Genomic DNA, 20,890 nt, shown 5'->3' on the forward strand with positions numbered 1-20,890 from the left:
GTCATCCAGGTCTCATTCTTGGGCCCTTGATAGCTAGCATCAACTAGCTCTTTCACTGTACCTGTGATATTTAATTTGCTTGAACACATACAGAAAATAAATCAGTGTTACAAAGAAAATAGGAGCAAAGTTGCTAGAGTCCAGGGAAAGCCAGGGCACACAAAATCATGGGGAACTATAAATATGGACACTCGCTTAAGCATGTTCAGTAACTGTCTCATTGCTCGTGAAAGGGTGTGAGGATTTGACATTGGATAATACAGTCATTCTTGCATTCCTGATTTTACAGGAGGAAAAGCACAAAACAGCTTCAAATCTAAATAAAAATTTAATCTGATGTAAGAGAACAGACTAACAAAAAAATGACTGACAGGGAAATTATAAATTTTCTAATGTATAAGGCAGATACTGCATAAAAGCACCATTACCTCCACAAACAATATTAGGGCTTAAAAAGAGTAGGTTTTTCAGGAAGTCTTGCACTAGCGCTACCACTGAAACGATACTGTGATAGCATAGCAGCCAGGTAATCTCTCTGGCATCAGTGAGATTTTATAAACATGGCTGTAATACCAGGTGTGTGTATATATATGTAAAATGTATATATACATACATTTTAAGACTTCTGAACCACTATAGCAGATGTTATCTGAAAAATATCAGAGATTCACAGGGAAGAAAAAGCAAGGCCTTCAGAAAGTCCCTGGACAACCACATTCCTTCAGAGGCAAGCTTTTCCTGCTTTCCCATCCTACCTATCTGTTACTTATACAGATAAGTTTGTTCCAAAGTTTGGGAAAAAAATTTTTTTTTTTTTTAAATATATTTGTGTCTCTGTATGTAATTCTCAGATACACCTCTCTGTATATGTATATTCAAGAGGATGACAGGGTAGATCTTTAAAAATAACTGCAATCAAGGATAATAAATATCTGTCAACACCAAGTTAAGTTTGCTTACTAGCAATGTATGCACTCCTAGGGCTGCTAGCTCATGAAATCAAGACTTTAAAGATCTTGTAAAGTCAACTTTGACTCAGATGCTCAGAAAGCTGTAATGGGTCGCACAGTGGAAAAACAGACCTAGGTATCTAAATTTGCAGTTATTTACACAAACTGTTTTGAAATTTGCTGCTTTGTGGGCCACAGACATTGAGTCAGGATCTGTGACTGGGTTCCCAGATAAGAGCTACCTCGCTCTGCAGTGCTCACTACCTGGCTCCAAGCGAAGCTGGAGGGACACAGAGGGGAAAAAAGCCCGTAACGATGCAATACGCCTATACTTCCCCCCCGCCCAGACTTCTGCCAACAACAGAGATGACTGGCTGATGCTCCCATTCTGCAGCGATACCGTGCCTCCCAAACTCACCCCTAACTACATGAACAATTAAAAGTACGTGTGTCCATTGAGCCCTGTTCCTCCTCCCAGCCTTACAATACCCACATTAACAGGGACAGCAAAATCCACACAAAGCAGGATTTTTAATACTAAAATTGGTTGCAATGTATTCTAACCAATAAAATAACTCTTTAACAGAAGGAAAATAGAAGCTTTAATGAGAGAACTGAAGCAAAAAAAGAAAAGCAGTAACAAGCAAGAGGATGAGGTAGAATTTTACATAGCTTAAAAAGGAGGCAAGGAAACACAAGCTGTGTCAGAAGGTGTGTTGAAAAATAATTTATTTTAAAAATATTTTATTATTATTATTGATACCAGGTCCTGAACCTAGAAGCTGCTGGGGAACTCCAGAACCACCTTGTAGCAAAGAATAAATACACAAACCAGACCCAAGGATAGCCTATCTTTAAGAGAAGAGTAAAAATAAAAAACAACTAATGGGTTCATGCTACAAAAATCCTGCTTCATTCAAGAAAGGCTATCCTTTAGGTGAATTCTGTGCTAAGGAAGGGAAGACTACTCTGCAAGGAACAGACATGAGCGAGCAAGAATCTACTTACTAGCATGCTAGGAGGAGAGCTGAAGAAATTCCCCAGGATCACCTTGGAGATCCTCTCTGATCCACATTAAAGATCTTCAACCTAAGTCATCAGCAAACTAAATGGTGCAAATAAGAAATTCTGATTTATGGAAGATAGCCCATCTTTTATTGGCAGTTTAATGGCTTGCATCTTAGTAAAGGGGAAATGAAAGTACAGGGGATCATGCAACCAGCAACGAGAAATACATTTTTAAAAAAGCAATGTGCTCTTTTGGTTAGAAAAAGTTGCAAAAGATCTGCCAAACAGAAGTCTTTTTAAGCTATAAAGGTAAAACAACACCGAAAATAAGCAATTGACCTTGTCTGAGAAGGAACTGAATGTATTAGGTACTACTGAAGCTAGCAGAATCAGATACATGGCTGGACAGATCAAGAGTTACCTTATTCAGAAAGAAGTAAATGAACCCTCAGACAAGGAGGAGGGAACCGGCATTACCAAAAATAACATAAACCATTTCAGTTGTCAAAGCTCTCCTTTGACACTATCATCCCACACGCTCAGAGGCTGATCTGTTATCAGATAAAGCTACTGCAGTCTGAACAGGTATGTGCTAGACTGCACAGAAACCATAACAGAGGGTAAGGAGCCTGACTCCTCAGATGCTCACTTAAAATACTAGAGGAAGCTGTGTTAGCATTATTCCAGCCTGAATGACATTCACTCTATCGCAGACCTCTAACACTAAGAATCACCTGTGACGTTTCTAGCTGACTGTTTCTTGAACTTACTGTGACAATCCAAGCAGAGCAAGCCTATTCAGTTTCATCTGATACAGAAAAACGTTCACAGAACTCTGCACTAATCAAGACAGAATTATTTAAATCACATCAGAATATGCAGCTTAAAGTGCAGACCAGTGAAATAGCAGTGACTGTAAAACTGGCTACTTCTAAAAGTGAAGGACAACTGTAAATCACACCAGATGTCAAACCAGCTGGAAAGAAAATGTAAGTTATAAGTTAACAACTTAATTAGATTCACAGAATCCATGGGACATTCAACAAAATAGCCAGCGTTACAGAAAGTAAAGGTAGCCCTATGGGAAAAAGAGGGCGGAAAGTTAGTTGTAAAGAATAGAAATCTGTGAGAAGCAAGAAACCAAAAGAGGAACTGAGAAATCCATGGCCAAAAAGTTAGGGACAGCAGGAATTATGTATAATAAGAATGAGGAATCCAGATAATAGTGTTCAGCCATTCCTAGATGAAAGCAGTGAAAATGGACAAAGCATTCAATACATTTGTTCCAAATTTGTCAAGAAAGCCCGCTTGTATAGACAAAATAATAAGACAGTTCATATAAATTTAAGAAACAAGGTAATTCAGTAATTATTAATTTATCAAACTACATAACATCAAATCAATTACTCAGATTTCAATTTTAGTGTTGCAATAGTACCTTGGTGAACGTTTCAAATGGCACCCAGTCCCACATGTCACTTTGCTTAATCAATTCTAATGTAAAGTTAACATGAAGTGTGCTGTGAACCAGTTCAATAACAGACCTCACAACATAACTACAAAGTCACTCAATAGATACATTTGTCGTGTAGTGCTGCAGGAATCACTCTGGTCCTGCACAGCATTTTATCAATCACCTGGACAAAACCAGAAGTCTGTGAAAATATAAAGGATTTGAAATGGGGTATAGAAGAAGAAGGTTGGAAGGAAAAGTTGCTAACACAATGAAGCAGAATTGTTTCTCACAATACAGATAAAACGTTTGAAAATACTGTAAAAAAAAAAAAGACAGTGCACATTAAGAACAGGAAATATGTCACAGAAAAACCATTTTGGGAAGAAGAAACTTCAAATCATGACTGAAAACAGTACAGTGTCATTAAAAAAAAAAAAGCAGCAAGACTTCTATGGGAAGCCTCATGCTGCCATCTAGAGGAGACTGGTCAGCAGCGGGTTTAATCTTGGTTTTGACAGCCAGTTTCAATTGACAGTTAAGTCAAAAGGGGACTATTAAATTTCAATACACAAAGATGTAATCAAATCCAATACCTCTGGACCAAAATTACAAGTCCCTTAACTTTAATAAACAGATCTTTTGAATTTTTCTTCTCGTTCTCTCACTTACCTAAATCTGTAAGAGAAAAGAACTTAAAGACAGTATTGGGAAAAAACAGCCCTGAGGAGCACTGTTCAAACTCTGCATCTAATTGTGGAAATTTTCTTAAGATTAACGTATATTATGACACATAAAGCATTCAATGTATTATAGCCTAAAGGAAAATAGACTTCAGTGACAAGAAGTTAAAAACATGGAGAGCTTCCATAAAGCTTGAAAATTCAAGACTTCAGTTACTCTAGACTAAAGGTTGTAACTGTCAGACCTCAGATATTTCATTGTTTGCTCACTTTGTCTTCTTTCCGTATTTATTTGTTCGCAGTAAAAATAAATGGAAATACATGCAACAAATAATGCTAAGGAAACAACAACCTTGTTAGCTTTAATGTAACTCAGGCTCTGCTTAAAACTCCATTTAGCAGTACAAAACTATCGACATTTAAACCTACAGCTTAACCGAGAAAGCCAATCATCAGCCAACCTTTGTATTGACTCAGTTTTACATTGTTATACTGTAACTTCTATTCCACTAAATGCTTTATACAGTCTTAATAGATGTTAGCAGTGAAAGTAAAATAAATTTGCACGGAGTGTGTTAAAATAGGCTTAATGATCTGTTAATAAGAAAGCATTAGGATATCGTAGGTTTACAGTCAAGAGGACTCTAAAGGTCTGTTACTGCTTTTTGTTAACTGCTGAAAGAAAGGTGAACGACCTGTAAGCTTTCAAACTTTTGGTGCTTTGTGTAGCCCAAAAGCAACTGTAACTAAGGTCTCTGCTAGACCAAAATTAGCAGGAAAAATTAAATGTGTCAGTATGTACAGGCAACTTTAAAAGAAACACAATCCTCCTGAAATCCTCAAAGCTGGATCAATCTGTTAACAATAGAGTCCTAAATGCAATGCTGAAAGCTGCTCCTTCTTCAAAAAAATTATAAAAATTGGCTGTGTCTAAGTGGGATGAAGGTCAACTTATCACTTCCTGCCACAATTGAGTGTAGGAAAAAAAAAATAACAGCTACAGAAGTAGAAAACCTTATGAACACTAAGCAATAGGAGAATCCTACACACAAATTAAAGTTTCACTGTGGAGGCAGTACATGAAGTTTGACAAAACTACTGACACAAGTATTCTGAGAAATAGCTTCAGTATCTGAGTGGGAGTTAAGCAAAGTGACATGATTTATCTAAGTCAACATTAAGTCAGGAACAGAAGTCTCTGTGCCACTAGACAACACCAGACTGACACATGACCTCCTGTTATTTCTGCTGTTTCCCCCATGCAGGTACGCTGTTAAGTTGGAGATGTAAGCCGTTTCGGAAGGTCACTAACTGTGACTATCAGACACTTTTCACACTTGCCAACACGCTTTTCCAGCTACAAATGTATCATGAGTGCATGTTTTAGTGGGAAGATTTGCAGTGCAGTTAGTCACATCTGCATACAGCACTTACATTCATCCAGTCCCAGCTGATACGCCAAGTTCTGCAGGCCACGAACTTTTTCCATCAGGTTAGCTGTGGTGAGGCTCCCCAACTCTAAGAGAGAAAAGTAGAGATTTTAACACTGGCTATAGCCCTCTAGTGACAGTTTACCTGTTTACTACTTCACAGAGCACTTCCAAGTTATACTTCTGACAGGATCTATTTCCAGTGAACAGAGTACATTCCAAATTCAAGCTGATACCATCCCTGATTTTAACGTACTGAGAAAAGACCAGCTTTCTCTACTGAAAAAGACAGCCACGGATCTGGTTCATACTGTAATCTGCCACTGTTGCAATGAGCAACTTGTGCTCCATATTTTGCAAGTTCTTGTAAATTCAGATTGCTACGTGAACAAGCTACGAAGAAGTACGCAAGGGAATGGATGTACTATATGTTAATAATGCATGTTTAGGCACATTTCTTGCCGCAAGTCAAAGTTAATTTCTCCCACTTTCACTTTGGAACAGCTTATCTGGAATTCACATGAGAGGCAAAGCATGCTCAAGGATGTTTACTACAAACTAATAGCTGTAACACGCAGCAAATCTACATGCTAGCTAGCCCTTCGCGAACTTGCTCATACAGCCTTACCATTCCATTAGAGATCATGGATCTATGAATGAAGACACATGCATAGAGCATCTCTGAACAAGTAAATCGACAAGTCTAAGCTGCTCACCAAGTTTGATCAGCTGAGACCCACCAAAAAATTCATGCCACTTCTCAAACTACAGCAGACACCCACTATACTTATGTAGTGAGAGATTGGTGAGGTAACTGAAATACATGTAACGTTACACCTGCTTCAACTAATTCTTGCATGCTTGTTTTGAAAAATCAGCCTGCCACTGACATCTGGATATTCTCTTGGAGATAATGATACATATTTTTCATTAATCCAGTTAACAACATAGACTCCTGAGCTGGAGATTCTGCCAAGGTGAGGCAGATTGAGGCCACAGGGCTTACTGATAGAAGACTCCTACCTTCAAAAGTGAGGCAAATCAACAGTATAACTAAAAAAAAAAAAAAAGCACAAGCATTGGGGCACCCAGGACAAAAGAGCTCTGAAATAAGTACTGAACACCATAAAAGAACTACTCCTTATTCATCCACCTCCAGAACATTTAAAGAACAAGTGTTTTAAGCCTCTTAAGTACTGAATTCCCATTGGCGTTGGCAACCTTACTTCCTACCCATAATATCCATACTCACCCTTCAACATATCGATATCATCATTTTCTAATTCAGCCATCCACTTGGGAGGAGAACTTGTAATAGGCTGTTTTAGAAAAAATAAGCGTTCATACTCAGATAAGTACATTTTTAGAATTATACAAAAAAGACTATTCTTGTATTGAGAACTAGTTACACTAACAGCAAAAATATGAGAGTTCAGTTGCTCTATAGGGATATTTTAATGTTTAATCTTGTTTTCTAGCTTTCCCTGGACTTTTCAGAGTTAAAAACGGCACACTACCACCCACAAGCCAAAGACAATATGAAAAGCAGGATCTCCTCAAGTTTAAAGCCGTTTATTTCTTCCAGGGTGTAACTCTCATTCAGAGTAAGTTGCGTAAGGTACCAAAAAAAAAAAATTATGTAAAAGAGATCTTTACAACAAAAGGATTATTCGAACGTATAGTGAAGTTATCACTGAGATACGTTTTATAGAAAAAAGATGTGAAGCCCACAAGAGGAAACAGCGGATCTCCCACCACACCACACGGGAAGGGCGGAAAACGCGAGAGGCAAGGCAGCGATCACTCACGCTTTTGAAAGAGGCGGCGAACTCGGCAACCCCGGGCACTGGGAAGAGAAAACGAGGGGCAGCGGGGGTGAGCGCCTCTGGCGGCGGCACCCCGCCCGCCCCCGCGGGCTCAGCCCGGCCCACGCAGCTGCCCGAGGAAGGGCCGCGCCGTGGCTGTGACAGACGGCCGCGGGCCCGCCGGACTTACGCTGCTCGGGCCACAGGTCCGGGGAGGCGCGGTCCAGCTTCTCGAAGCTCAGCAGCGAGGCCTCCAGGTCAGCGCCTGCAACAGAGAGGCGGAGTGAGACACCGCCCAGGCCCCGCCAGCGGGACGGGGAGCGAAGCGGAGCAATACCGCCCGGTCCTCGTGCCTTACCGTCCGTGGGAGCCGCCATCTTGCCCACCTCACGTGACACGTCGCCGGTACTCGCGGGACACTCCCCCCCCCCCCCCCGGCACGTGACCCCGCTCTCGCGGACGAGCCCGAGAGGGAGAGGAAAAACAAACCACCCTCCGAACCCCACGTGTCGCTCTCGCCGCCACCGCCAGGAGGCGTCGCCGCGGGGCGACCCTTGGCCAATCCGGGCTCTAACGGCCAGTGGGCGGCTCAGCTCTCGCGGCCAATCCACGGCCCGGCACGGGGGGCGGAGGGGCGGGGGGCGGGGGCGATGGGCTTGACAACGGCGATTGGCTGCGAGCCACGAGTGGGGGGTGCGGAGCGGGCGAGGCCGGTGCGCGAGAGGCCAATGAGCGCGCGGGGGCGGGCAGGGGCGGGGCGCGGGGCACAGTCGGGGACCGCGCTACAGCGACCCTCGGCCGGGATGGCGGCGGTGGCGGCAGCAGCAGCAGTGGTGGCAGCGCGCGGTGCTTGGGGCGGGAGGCGGCGCTTGGCGCTGAGGGTGAGGCGGCGGTCCCCGGCCTGGCAGCGGCTCGGGGGGGCGGTGGCGGAGGGGGTCGCGGCCCATCTGGCCCCGGGGCGCCGTGGGTGGGGCGGTCCTGAGCGGGGAGTAGCCGATGGCGCGCTGGCGGGGGGTGGCTGGGTGGGTGCCAGCCGGACCCGTGGTGAGCCCTGGGAAACCGGTCGGGTCTGTGCTTCCCCTCCCGTCCAGCTGTCGCGGAGAGCCGGTGCCCCCTGGATCGCCTCAGCCGCCGCCTCCTTCTCCTCCTCGGTGGTGAGTACTCGTCCGGCGGGCGGGTGGGCTGGGAGGCCGCGGGGCCTGAGGGGCGGCCCCGCTCGGGCTGAGGAGCGGCTGCGGGCGGGGGGAGGGCGCGGGCAAGCCCTAGGCACCGCTGCGTCCCTCCGCAGACGGCCAAAGGCTTCCCTCGGGTCTTGTCTTGTAAGGTCGTTTCTGCCAGCCCAGCTCAGCCCAGCTCCTCTTCCCCGTGGCTCCGGGTTGGTATTTTTGGAACAAACATTCGGGACTGCCCGTGCACCGGGCGCGGAGGGCCCCAGTGCCCAGCAGGAGGCAAGGAAAACCAGTTCAATGCCAGGCTGGTTTGACTCCGGAGCTCAGCAGTGCCCGGTGGGGCTGCTCCCTCCGCGGGTCGCGGTGTAGCCGCTCGGCGAGTCGCCTCGCATTACTGCTTGTAGCGAACCCTGCCTGGCTCAGCAGGTGCAGCATGGGCAGTATGTTAGTGCAGTTAATCGCGTCCTGATTTGTTTTTCCCTGTTCCTTAAGTAGCATACATTGTGCTAAATATGCACGGGTTTTTTATATATGTGGTATTTTTTCTGATTTTTAGATGTCTTTTATCATGTGTAATATCTCTTCAATAAGATCAGCAAAAATTAGTATAGACTATATCACTAATAATGTGTGAAAAAAAAGGTTGTTGCAAGCTGTGTGGATTGGCCTTATACCATGTATTTACGGCAGAGAGAGGATCTGATTTCCTTTGGGTAGTATCAAACAACTTTAACTGTTACAATGCCTTTTTTCTTCTGATACCCATGGCTGTGCACTCTCCAAGTTCTGAACAGCTAAATCATGATTTTCCAAATAGTCTGCTTTACTTTTTAGTCCTTTACTTTTTGTTTTTAGTTCTTGTTCCCACAGCAGGCTCATTCTCCACAGAAAAAAGGTGGTGACCGTATGGAAAAAGTGCAGTCGATCTTAATTCAGCCTTTCCTGGCTTGCTTAGAATACTTTTTATCTGTAGGTGTGATTTTGTAGATATGCCTTTTAAGCAATTTGAAGAAAAACATAAATTCCATTGCACTGAAGTCCACATGGGTCATAAAGCTCTAGAGCTTATAGGTCCCCAGCAGACACGTGGCACTCAGGCTAATGGAGTGACTGATAGCAGTAGGAGTATGTCATTCTTTAGACCAGCACTAGATCTTTTCTGACAGTGAAGACGACAGGGACTCGGATTTCGTGCGCTTCCTTCCAGATTCTAGAGGGGATTGTGTTTTTGTAGGCACAACCTTCTGCCTCTCCTTCCCAAGTATATAATTCCAGCTACATAATCATCTGCAACTGTTTTTTTTTTTACCCACTCCTGGTGTTACCTCCCAAACCAAAAGGTCTTATAGATTAACAGTCTTACTTTACACTTCCTCGTCCTAGTCCTGCTTTCTGAGTTTGTCCCAACTCTCACTGCTGTTCCCATTTTCACTGTCATCGCTTGTCCAGCTGTCCCCATTTGTTTTCCTTTTTCTTCCTCTGATCTCTCTCCCTTCATTACACCTTGGATAGTGTCTCAAGCCTCATCTCCCTCTCATAATTCCACATCCTAATTTATTCACACTGCTCCCTGATACATTTCTTTTTATGGCCCAATTCTTTTGGTCTGCTGTGTCCCATTTCTGTTCTTCAAACAGCAGATCTGTTTCCCCCTCTTATCTGTTCTCCTCAAGCCACTGTTTTGTGGCATGATTAACTAATTCTCACTTTCTCCTCGTTCTCTCCTTACCTCCCAATATCGACTTCTAGTTTCCAGTCTCTTTATTTATACAGTCCCAATCTGGTTTCCTATGTGCTACGGTTTTGTTGCTTATCCAGTGCTAGTTACAGCTTCTACCCCTGCTTTTCCTTCAGCACTACGTTTACCTCCTTATTCCAAACTTTCCTTTTCTCTCCTCTGTATCTGAGTTGGAAACTTCTGTTCTCCATGCTGCCTGCCAGGACAATCACTGTGAACTCAGCAGATGCAGGTTTCTTACTCTTAGTTGCAGGGAATGGGGGAAGTCCAATTTTATGCCTGTAGCTACGAGCTGGAGAGATGAACCTACTTAGTGGCTCGATGGGAAGGAAACACATAGTACAGTGTGCACTGGGTACAAGGAATTCTCACAAGGTGAATTATTAACTGTTTCTTTTGAACGTTTACAAATTGAAGTTTTTCAGTTTTCTAACTTAGTAAACGCTGAGTGATTAAGTAGATTGAAATAGTTCTGAACGTAAGCGTAGCAATGTATTTTTTCTATAACTGCTTTTAGAAAGAATTTTGGCCATTTTGGTGTAAAGTGACAAAAAAATGGGACAGAGAGCATGAAACATTTCAGCCTAAGCAGTTAGCTGGGTCTTGCTGTAAATACTGGATCTAGACTCTCTAATGGGCAGCATAGTGGCAAATGATGAAGGATTGCATGTAATGGAGCACACTGGTATTTGGGTATCTTGAGGAAAAGATGGCTCACTAACTGGCCAGTGTTTTTTCCTCTACAGCCAACAACCAAACTCTTCATTGATGGGAAGTTTGTTGAGTCCAAAACTACTGAATGGATTGATATCCACAACCCGGTAAGTGAAGTGGTCTCAGCTTATATATTAGCAAATGCTGTGCAACAAGAGACTGTGCCTCTGGTCAAGCATTTGGCAGAAGGGGAAGGGACATACATTTCTTGAGAAAGGCTTAGACTTGGAACTTAAGATGGATTTAGCACTGTGTAATTGCTTCTCAATTTCCTTTTCACGTGAAATGTCAGCCTTAGGAAAGTGATGACTTCCTTTATCTCCCCTGTGTAGTGAAACCCTGATCTCTGGAAAGGAAGCTTCAACACTGCTTACATTTTTTTTTGCTCATAGAAGGGCTCTGTGATCAGTATGTCAAATTTCTGAATGGTTTCTTTCACCTTGTATGTGAAATCAACTGGGTGTGATTTGATGCCAGCTGATTGTGAAGTCCTGATAGACACTGATTTCACTCTCAGACCAAGGTAAAAATTCCTGACAGCAGAAGCTCCAATCCTTTCATTGTCAGCCACAATATTCAGAGATTGGATGCTATGCAGTGCAAAATAATCTTAGATTAGTAGCACTTGTACTTGTTTGAGTCCTCCACCAAAGACAAATGGAAATGAGGTTGCACTCAGAATTCTGACCCTTCTTAACCCCCTAGTAAGCATTTCCATAGCAATTTCTAAACATTTTCTTTGTAAAGCCCTATTTTGGTTTGCTTTGTGGAAGTGATCTGAAACATTGGTAAGGTTTTAGCATGTGTCACTAATGAACTGTAAGTTTTGCAAACTTCTTAATATATGGAGGGTTATTGATTACATGATTAGTTTAACTTTAGTATAGAATTCTTTAACCTAATAACTGTGTGATTATGTTTAATGGCCTATTCTCATAGTCCTTAGGCTGTATTTGCCTCAGTGCTAACATTGTAACTATGTGTAAACGGTTAATCATGAGTAAAGCAGGCCTCATGAAAATTAAAACAAAGAAGAATTACGAGCAAGGACTGAGAGGTTAAAGAGAACAGAGAAGATATCTTAACCTTGAGCATAGAGACAGACTGGCAGGAGTGCTCAAACAAGGATGATGAGAAGGAACTGCTTGGCTGGACAACAGAAGGGGCAAACATCCAAGGAGAAGAAATTATCCTCAAGAGACCCGTGACCTTAAAAGGGAAAAAGGAGTAGGGGGCTAACTCCCCAAATGGACCACCGACGACCACCCAAGACCCCTGCGCATGCGTAGTGTACTTTTGCAACGCCAGCATTACGTAAATGTAGTAGATAAGCAAGGAGGCAGTGATTTCTTGGAAAACATGTGAATATTCATGTCTTTAAGGTATATATAAAGGATGAACCTCTGTTGCAGTGCACGCATGTTAGGAGGAGATATCCCCCATGTGTCCAGCACTGCAATAAAAATGTCTGCTTAGTAACACTTTGATGTTATTGAGTTTAAATTTCTTTGACTTTTTTGAATCAGATCAGAGCAGCAAGCCATGTCCACGAAGCTCATTTGGTCTCTATGTGTTTAATTTTCTTTCTCTTGAGTAGTTTCTCTCTTAATGATGTATCTGATGTTTTTGTCACGTCAAAGCAGAATTAATTTTTAAGAGTGCATTAGAAGGAGGTTAAACTGGCAAAGATAAGCTTTTAAAGTTAAAATACTGTAGAAATAAGGTTGCCTGTAAAAATCTTACTTTGGCCTAGTGGTCTAGGTAAACTAAAATCAGTGCCAATTGCAGAGTCATGTACTGCTTTTTCCAAAGGAACCTTGCCTCATTTAATGAGCAAGAGGGACAGCAGATGAGCCAAGATGATATAGAGGCAAAAGACCACAGTCCACAGAAAGCTTTGCCTTATACTCTCTAGAAACTGCAAGATAGACAAGTCACTTCAACTCTAACTTGGAAATCAGCACTGCATTTGCAGCTTTCTGGGTGCCTAATTTGAGATGCTTAGAGTGCACATTTTCAGAACTATTCCAGTTGTGTCCCAGACCTTTTGTGTGCACCAGGGAAGGAGTCTCTTTTGTGCTTACCCCTCAGAAGTACAGCTCCTTGTAGAACAAGGGTATTAGGTGTGAAAGGACCACTGAATGGTTGGCAGGGACAGCTGGAAAAAGTTGAGTTTTGATACAGTTTGTTTTTTCCTTCAGGCCACAAATGAAGTGGTTGGCCGTGTACCAAAAGCCACAGCCAGTGAGATGGAGGCAGCTGTGGCTTCTTGCAAAAAGGCTTTTTGGAACTGGTCAGAAACATCTGTTTTGAGTCGCCAGCAAATCTTCCTGCGTTATCAACAACTCATCAAAGACAATCTGGTGAGACACCATGGCTGTGTGTGATGGCTGTTGCTGAATGCATTGCAGTTGACTATGAATTAAATTGTTCCCTGTTTACTGTGTTCTTGATGAGGCATTGTTGCTGTGATTGAGGAGCCAACTGAGACACTGTCATTGAGAGGTGTAGCAAAGCTCTATCCAAGCAAACGGGGACAGAGAGGCAGTGCTTCTTAGGGTATATTATCCTGCATTTGTTCCTTTACCAAAAGACCATGAGAGGAACTTTCAGCCTTGGTGAGGAATGTGCCAATTGACAAAGCCAAGTGGGACAAGAATGTTACTATGACTTTGGATTCCTCAGATTGCTTTTCCTGCATGTCTGTGGTGCAACACATGAAAGCTGTGGAATATAAGCCAGCCCACGGTTGATTTTTCTAAAATGTCACCTGTGTGCCTTATTGGCTTCTTATCTACAAGGAGCAAATCAATCAGTGTAGGCTTTCCCAGGTTCTACTCAGTCTTCGTTGTGATGTTCAACTGGTAAACTCCCCTATCTCTGCACCCTGTTTCAGCAGCAGACACTTTTCTAACATTCATAAACTTCATCTTTTCCATTTGCAGAAAGAAATTTCAAAACTCATCACCTTTGAGCAAGGGAAGACCCTGGCTGATGCTGAGGGAGATGTGTTCCGAGGCCTCCGTAAGCTGCTGGCTCCTCCTGTTAAAAAAGGGGCTTTGAGAATCTATAGGAAGGGAGGAGAGTAAACTCCCAACTAATTGCTCTGGGAGTCTGTACATGTAGCTCCCTTCACAGCCTCCTTCTGAAAGAAAATGGGCTATTGTAACTCTAACCTGAAAAGTTCCCTTAGATTGAGTTACCCTAAATCACTTCCAAGTTGTTAGATCCTTCCTTTTCCTAGGAGTGACCACAAATTGCTGTAAAGGGATAAGAACTTCTTGTTTGTGCTCAGATGTCTAAGGTTGAGTCCCAGGTGGTACACTAATATTCTACCTATGATTCTTTTACTGGGGCTGTTCTGTCTGTGCTCCTGTCACGATGACATAAAATGCACTCAAGAGAATCCATTCACAATGAGCTCACAGTGCTTGGCAGAGCAAAAGTACTTTCTGGAGCACAGTGAGTTTTAAGTTGTGGGAAAAAAAGCTGGAAGAAAGACTTAGATCAAGGTGGTGAGAAGGGAATTTGGGGACTGATTGTTAACAGATCATCCAGTGGCGTATTGCCCTTTTTGCTGCAGAGGTGGTTGAACATGCTTGCAGTGTGACATCCCTCATACTGGGAGAGACCATGCCCTCCATCACTAAAGACATGGACACTTACACCTACCGTCTGCCTCTTGGTGTGTGTGCTGGAATTGCACCGTTCAATTTCCCAGCCATGATTCCTCTTTGGATGTTCCCCATGGCTATGGTTTGTGGAAACACCTTCTTGATGAAACCATCTGAGCGTGTACCAGGAGCACTCATGTTCCTTGCCAAGCTGTTTCAGGATGCTGGTGCCCCCGATGGGACCCTGAATATTATCCATGGACAGCATGAAGGTAATAGTAGCCCTTGGGAGATGGCTGGAGTGCGTTAAGTGTTGTGGTGTATGTTCAGTGGAGGTACTAAAGAAGCTGCAGAGTCTGATACTACTGCTGTTAGATAGGTTTGGACAGACTCTTCAACCCCCTTGATAGAGGGGAGGTGACTGAGAGATTCTCTGCCTTCTTGCACCAAATCTTGCAGGACATATGATGGACAACATTTTGGGGGCTGGGGTCAGAGTTCCCAAGGCATGTAAGTGCTCAAATTCTATTTTGCAACCTAAGCTCCACCTGAAATAAGTAGATAAATCATCTTGATTTCACAAGGAAGCCTGAACAAGAATTAAATGCCTCACTGAATGTGGAGTGGATGCCAGTATTTTAGCTCCTAATGTGATGTTTTCCACAGCACACAAGTACCTTGAAAACACAAGGATACAGATAGACAACAGTAACTTCGCTTCAGCATCACTCGGGCACCTTGGGAGATGCCCAGAGCATGAAGAGATGGCAGAGAGCCAGGTGTGTGAGCACAGGGGCAGGAGTACACATGCTGAGAAATTAGTGGAGAGGTACATGGACAGACAGTAGGGGAACTCAAATGTAGGAAACACAGAGGCGGGAATTTTGATAAGAAGAAGGATGCATAGATATATCACTGTGGGGATGGGGACAGAGGGAAGCATTTGTGCATCACAGTATATAATGTATTATTTCCTATTTGAAGCTGTGAATTTCATTTGTGACCATCCGGATATCAGAGCAATCAGCTTTGTGGGATCTAATCAGGCTGGCGAGTACATCTATGAGAGAGGATCCCGGAATGGCAAGAGAGTCCAGGCCAACATGGTAATGCCTCTGAATGGAGCACACTTCAGCGCACAGACTGCCTCTGTCACCTGTGAATGTTGAGACCATGCCACTCAGCAGCAGAAGCTGACTTTGCTACTGATAGTTAAGTGATGAGGCTTCCTTTCTTGCCAGCCTCTTGGTAGCAGAGTCATAGCTACTATATGAAGATATTGCCAGAGAACTAGAGAAGTGGGCTGGGGTGGTTAATAATGGGAGACTGTGTATGTGTTATATTTCAGGGAGCCAAGAACCACGGTGTGGTGATGCCTGATGCCAATAAAGAGAACACCTTGAACCAGCTGGTTGGAGCTGCTTTTGGAGCAGCTGGCCAACGCTGCATGGCCCTGTCTACAGCAATTCTAGTGGGAGAAGCTCAGAAATGGCTGCCAGAGCTTGTGGACAGAGCCAAAAATCTGCGTGTAAATGCAGGTACAGACTGTGATAATTTCTTACAAGGTACTTCACTTCTGTACAACTGTAGCTTTTTAGGTCAGTGCCATATGGCGTGTGCCTTGGAGCTATCGGCACCATATGTTTGATGTGTAGGGGTAGGAGCTTGCAGGTTGTCTGGATTGGGAAACACAGGCCTACACTTGGAGTTAGGAATATATAGGAAGGCTTGTCAGTGTGACTGTGATGCAAGGTTTACAGAATCGGTCTTGTTTTAACTGGAGCTTTGAGGTTATGCCCTATGCTTAACTCAAACCTACCATTTACATAGCAACATCACTTAGAGATCCTTCTGATTTGTAGTAAGCATGCACTAAAAAGGAAAAATGGAAACAAGTACTTTGGAAAAACTAGACTATTATTAATTCTAGGAGAATTATCTTTTGTTTATGTTCAATAAAGTCCTGCAAAGGGGAAAAGTTTCTTTCCTGAGAAGAATCTGTTGTTGAATTTTGGTATTCCAATGACCTAAAGTTATGCTTAATCTTATGTGTTGATTATGAGAGTTGCAGGCTATTACTCCTGTTCATTAATGTCTCAAATCTTTTTTCTGTGTCTCGGAAATATGAGGATTTTCAGATTTTTCCTGCCAGTGTAGTTATCTCCATGATAAGAGGAAGCTGTCAGGGTTAAAAACTTGGCGCCTCTGCCTCTTCACAGGAGACCAGCCTGGAGCAGATCTAGGGCCTCTAATCAGTCCCCAAGCTAAGGAACGGGTTTGCCATCTGATTGAGAAAGGAGTAAAAGAAGGTGCCAGCCTTCTTCTGGATGGACGTAATATCAAAGTGAAGGGTTATGAAAATGGCAATTTTGTTGGACCAACGATCCTTGCCAATGTCAAGGTAAGATGACCAAAACCAGCGCTTGATGCTCTATATTGCAGGGTCAGTTGGAAAACAGGTTACCCAAATCAGTCAGTAATTAATAATCACCAAGTAGAAAGCTTGTAAATGGCTCAGCTTTCCCTTGCACAGTTCCCATGAAGTGCTTATGGTAATGCTGTTGTGGAGGTGATGAAAGAATTTGCTGTAGTGCAACATACTCTGAATGAGGTTAATGATCTTAACTTGAACAGAATGCAGCCCATTAAAAGAAGATGCGGGCAGTTTATACGGTGTTAAACTACATGTCCATCGGGCACAGTGTACTATCTGTAGTAACGGCCAGCAGCAGATGCCCAAGGAACAGTATGATGAACAGCCAAACCTGCAGTTTTCCTTCCTCCTTTATACATTCCTGCAGTTTGCAATTTAAGGACTTGCAGAAAGAAAAGCTATTTTTATATATTTGTGGAAATCTTCATGAGAATAATATAGGATAAGGTACAAAATCTCTTTATTGTTGAATATATTCAAAACTTTGTTGAGCCAGCCTCTCAATATAATGCATGGTGTAGAACAGATGAACACTACTATGGGGAAATATTCTTTACCAGGTACACATCCATGAGAGTTTTCATACCTAAATTACTTCTTTTATGTTTAATGCAATTAGCTGGTATGATTTCCTTAATTTTTAAGTATTCAATTCTTTGTGGGCCTTTTGGTGAGTGATTCTATGATAGCAAACTGATCTTAATAATTCTACTATTGTACTTTGTGTTCTTGGGATTTTATTGATTTTATGCTCTTACATAATCCAGGCTTTGAATCTATCTCAGAATTTTCGTGCCTTATTTTCATTAAACATCTTAAAATACTTCACTTTCCTGTGAGGTGTCATAAACAATTAGGTATTCAAAAGTAAAAGTTTCACAGAGATTTTGTGATTCTTAGTTTTCTTATACAGTTGTGAATAATATGGTAAGCCACGTAAAACTTACAACTTATCAAATGAATGTTTTGTAGTTTGCTGTATTAGCTATTAGTGATTAAAGTACTCTCCAGCTAGTGTTCTTCTATTTGTCAGACGTAATTATCAGACGTAAAACCTGGACACTGAGTTGGAAAGGATAGCAGGTTGTAGTCACTTTGTCAACAAGAACTGAAGTAAACTGAATTAATCCCGGTCTTAATCAGCCCTGGTCAGAGTAGAACTGTAAGTGAGGTTAGTTAGGCAGCCAGTAAAAGCAGAAAGCACTCAGGGGGTGAAAAGTGTAACCCTCTTTAGTGGACTAGGTAGATGGCAGGGCATGGGAAATAGTGAGAAGGAGAGGAGGACTGACGGATGGCCTGTGGCAATGCAGTATGATGGGTGATCCTAGAAATATCCTGAGCATTAGTAGCACATGTTTATTATATCCTATTTCCTAGGATATTTGTATTATATCCTATATACAAGCTGCTTTTTCTGCTGTTTGTCTTGGCAGCCAAACATGACTTGCTACAAGGAAGAAATCTTTGGGCCCGTCTTAGTGGTTTTGGAAGCAGACACTTTGGATGATGCCATTGAGATGGTGAATAATAACCCCTATGGAAACGGAACTGCAATCTTCACCACCAATGGAGCCACAGCTCGGAAATATTCTCACTTAGTAGATGTGGGTCAGGTATGTTTAAGCTAGAATTGTTGCTATTAGTACTCACCATTTACAGTGGGTAACCATCCAGCTGTAGTGACTAATCACTGACTACTCAGCCAACAGTACCCAGCCTCAGATTGAAGGAAACAAAATACAGTAAGTTTTGGAAAGTGCTCTGCAATCTGCTACTTGTTGTGATTAATACAGCACCTTTCCTTTGGTTTAGGTGGGTGTCAACGTTCCGATCCCAGTACCTCTGCCCATGTTCTCTTTCACTGGCTCTCGTGCTTCTTTCCGAGGAGACACCAATTTCTATGGAAAGCAGGTAACTTACTGAATCAGAGTACTCTATTGGGTTGAACTGTGATAAATCACTTTGTAAATGGTAATGGGGAGATGGTCGCCAGACCTCATTAGTAAGGAGACTTTGAATCCATCTTAACAAGGAAACTGAAGACCAGCCAGTGATCACAGACACCATAATGCATGTTACAATAGCTGATCCTTTTTTTTTCCCCCCTTTAATACAAAAAAGCAAGTCATTTTATTAGGACACTTGAGAAGGAAAGGAGAACTAAGTAGCAAGCTTTCTCACAGAACCAGAATTTTTGGGGAACTGGTAAAAGGAACAAGCTGACAGGAATTGTTACCACAGAGGAAAACTCAACCCTTTGAAGATATGACAAAAACTGCTTGATACACCACTTTTTATGCAGACATAAAGAATTTGTAAGGCCAAACGTCTGATCCATGTGTGTCCCCTTTCTTCCAGGGAGTGCAATTCTACACACAGCTGAAAACAATCATTTCTCAATGGAAAGAGGAAGATGCCACTGTTACCAAGCCTGCTGTGGTTATGCCAACTATGGGAAACTAAATCAGCCTGTACAGATGTGTTGCTGGTGCCGTTGTCCTTCTGTGCTGCACTTTCCAGCTTTGTCCTGACTATCATGTCCTTGGGAATAAATAGAAAGCTCCGTTTTCTCAAGGGCCTGTTTCTGTGCAGATTAGGCAGGCTCACTTAACGCCCAGTCTGAGTTTTCTGTTGCTGTCAGTGTTTTTTGGCTAGCTGAACTCAATTTTTTTTTCTATAACCTATCACAGAGGAAACAACCTTATCTAATTGAAAGGGAAGACAGTGAGATTGGCCTTAATTTGTGTTTCTTTCCAGACCCTCTGAACTTGAACATTACTCTGGTTTCCACTTCACTATCTTTAGCCTTAGTGACTCACTCCTGGCTACATCTTGTAGCAGTTTTCTTTACCTCTTTATCTTACATGTTAAGATTTTGAGTTTGCTTTACTCAAAGTTAAATACTCATTTTGAGTAACATAACTGGGACGCCTTGGGTGTCTCATGACTTTACATACAATGAAGACAGCAAGTTTGGGAGTTGAAAATGTCAGTCTTTCACCTGTTGAGCAGTTTCCAAAGTTTCTACTTGGGAAATAGCTTTCTAAGGATTTTTCAGGAAAGTGTATTTGATTGCTTGTCTGAGGATGAAAGAAACTCCTGTATGGTACAGTGGCCTTCACCATGCCTCTGACAGCTTGAAAACTTCTCTTCCTGTTGTGCATGTGGCTTGCATTCTCCAGCTTGCTGTCAATTCCATTACACCTGAAAGCTGTTTGGTGCCTTCTTACTGTGCTAACAGATATGTGCCTACAGGTGCTATAACATAATGAAACTGTGGAAGCCGAAACGTAAGCATGTATATGTATCTTTGTGTCGCAGCACTGTGTGGGTCTGGGTGGAAGGAAGAGTAAGTAGGTGGGTCAGTAGGAAGAAAACATGTTTTTAATCACAAAGCAGCCAGGCCTGTTCTGTTGGTTTCTTTTCCTGACTATAGCTGTATTTCTTGTGTTGATTGATTGACTCCTTGTCACATTTGCTCTAGTCACATTCTCTAGGGACTGCAGGTCCCGTTACTAGAGAATTATAAGACTTGGTATACCTTGTTTTTAAGAATCTGTGCATTTGGAGCTGGAGAGCCTGTATTTTTTATTCCTGGTTCCTAGAAGATGATGCAGCCATGAGGAATCTGCAGGGATCATTCAAGCACCCATGGAAAATAATATTATTCTAATGATTGTAGCCATTACTTGTTCTAATTAAACAAACTGAATGTGAACACTTTGTATCCTGCCTTCTGGTAAAGATGCCTTGTAACTGACAGTTATGTATTCATGCAGTTGCTGTGGATTCACTAATGTTTGTATCTTATTTTTTTCCTCTGCTATACCCTAGAGGGAAATTCTCATCCTTGCAATTTTATTACAAATTAAAAATATGCTAATAAATTTCT

At 42.6% G+C, this 20,890-nt stretch overlaps 2 protein-coding genes across 2 annotated transcripts in view; one reads left to right on the forward strand and one right to left on the reverse strand.

Annotated features, from left to right (window-relative positions):
- The window catches only part of LIN52 (lin-52 DREAM MuvB core complex component), a gene marked incomplete at its 3' end in the record, with an annotated part of 42,620 nt that extends 34,791 nt beyond the window's left edge, over positions 1-7,829 (reverse strand). Inside the window, exons 1-5 of the mRNA XM_081999950.1 lie at positions 7,688-7,829; positions 7,520-7,594; positions 7,333-7,370; positions 6,777-6,843; positions 5,529-5,612 (exon numbers count right to left, since the gene is read on the reverse strand). Of these exons, the coding sequence (XP_081856076.1) occupies positions 5,529-5,612; positions 6,777-6,843; positions 7,333-7,370; positions 7,520-7,594; positions 7,688-7,706 (283 nt within the window). The 5' untranslated portion in view covers positions 7,707-7,829. The remainder of the gene's footprint in view (positions 1-5,528; positions 5,613-6,776; positions 6,844-7,332; positions 7,371-7,519; positions 7,595-7,687) is intronic.
- Positions 7,830-8,132: 303 nt separating this feature from the next.
- ALDH6A1 (aldehyde dehydrogenase 6 family member A1) lies at positions 8,133-19,461 on the forward strand (the record flags this gene model as incomplete). Its single annotated transcript, XM_082000271.1, has 12 exons — positions 8,133-8,210; positions 8,421-8,483; positions 10,983-11,057; positions 13,152-13,313; positions 13,896-13,974; positions 14,534-14,836; positions 15,549-15,670; positions 15,913-16,102; positions 16,784-16,965; positions 18,432-18,611; positions 18,811-18,909; positions 19,357-19,461. The coding sequence occupies 12 exons, from the start codon at positions 8,133-8,135 to the stop codon at positions 19,459-19,461; spliced, it is 1,638 nt and encodes a 545-aa protein (XP_081856397.1).
- Positions 19,462-20,890: the final 1,429 nt, after the last annotated feature.

The sequence above is a fragment of the Phaethon aethereus genome (genome assembly GCF_964289735.1).
Source record: "Phaethon aethereus genome assembly, chromosome: 5".
Classification (NCBI taxonomy): Eukaryota; Metazoa; Chordata; class Aves; order Phaethontiformes; family Phaethontidae; genus Phaethon; species Phaethon aethereus.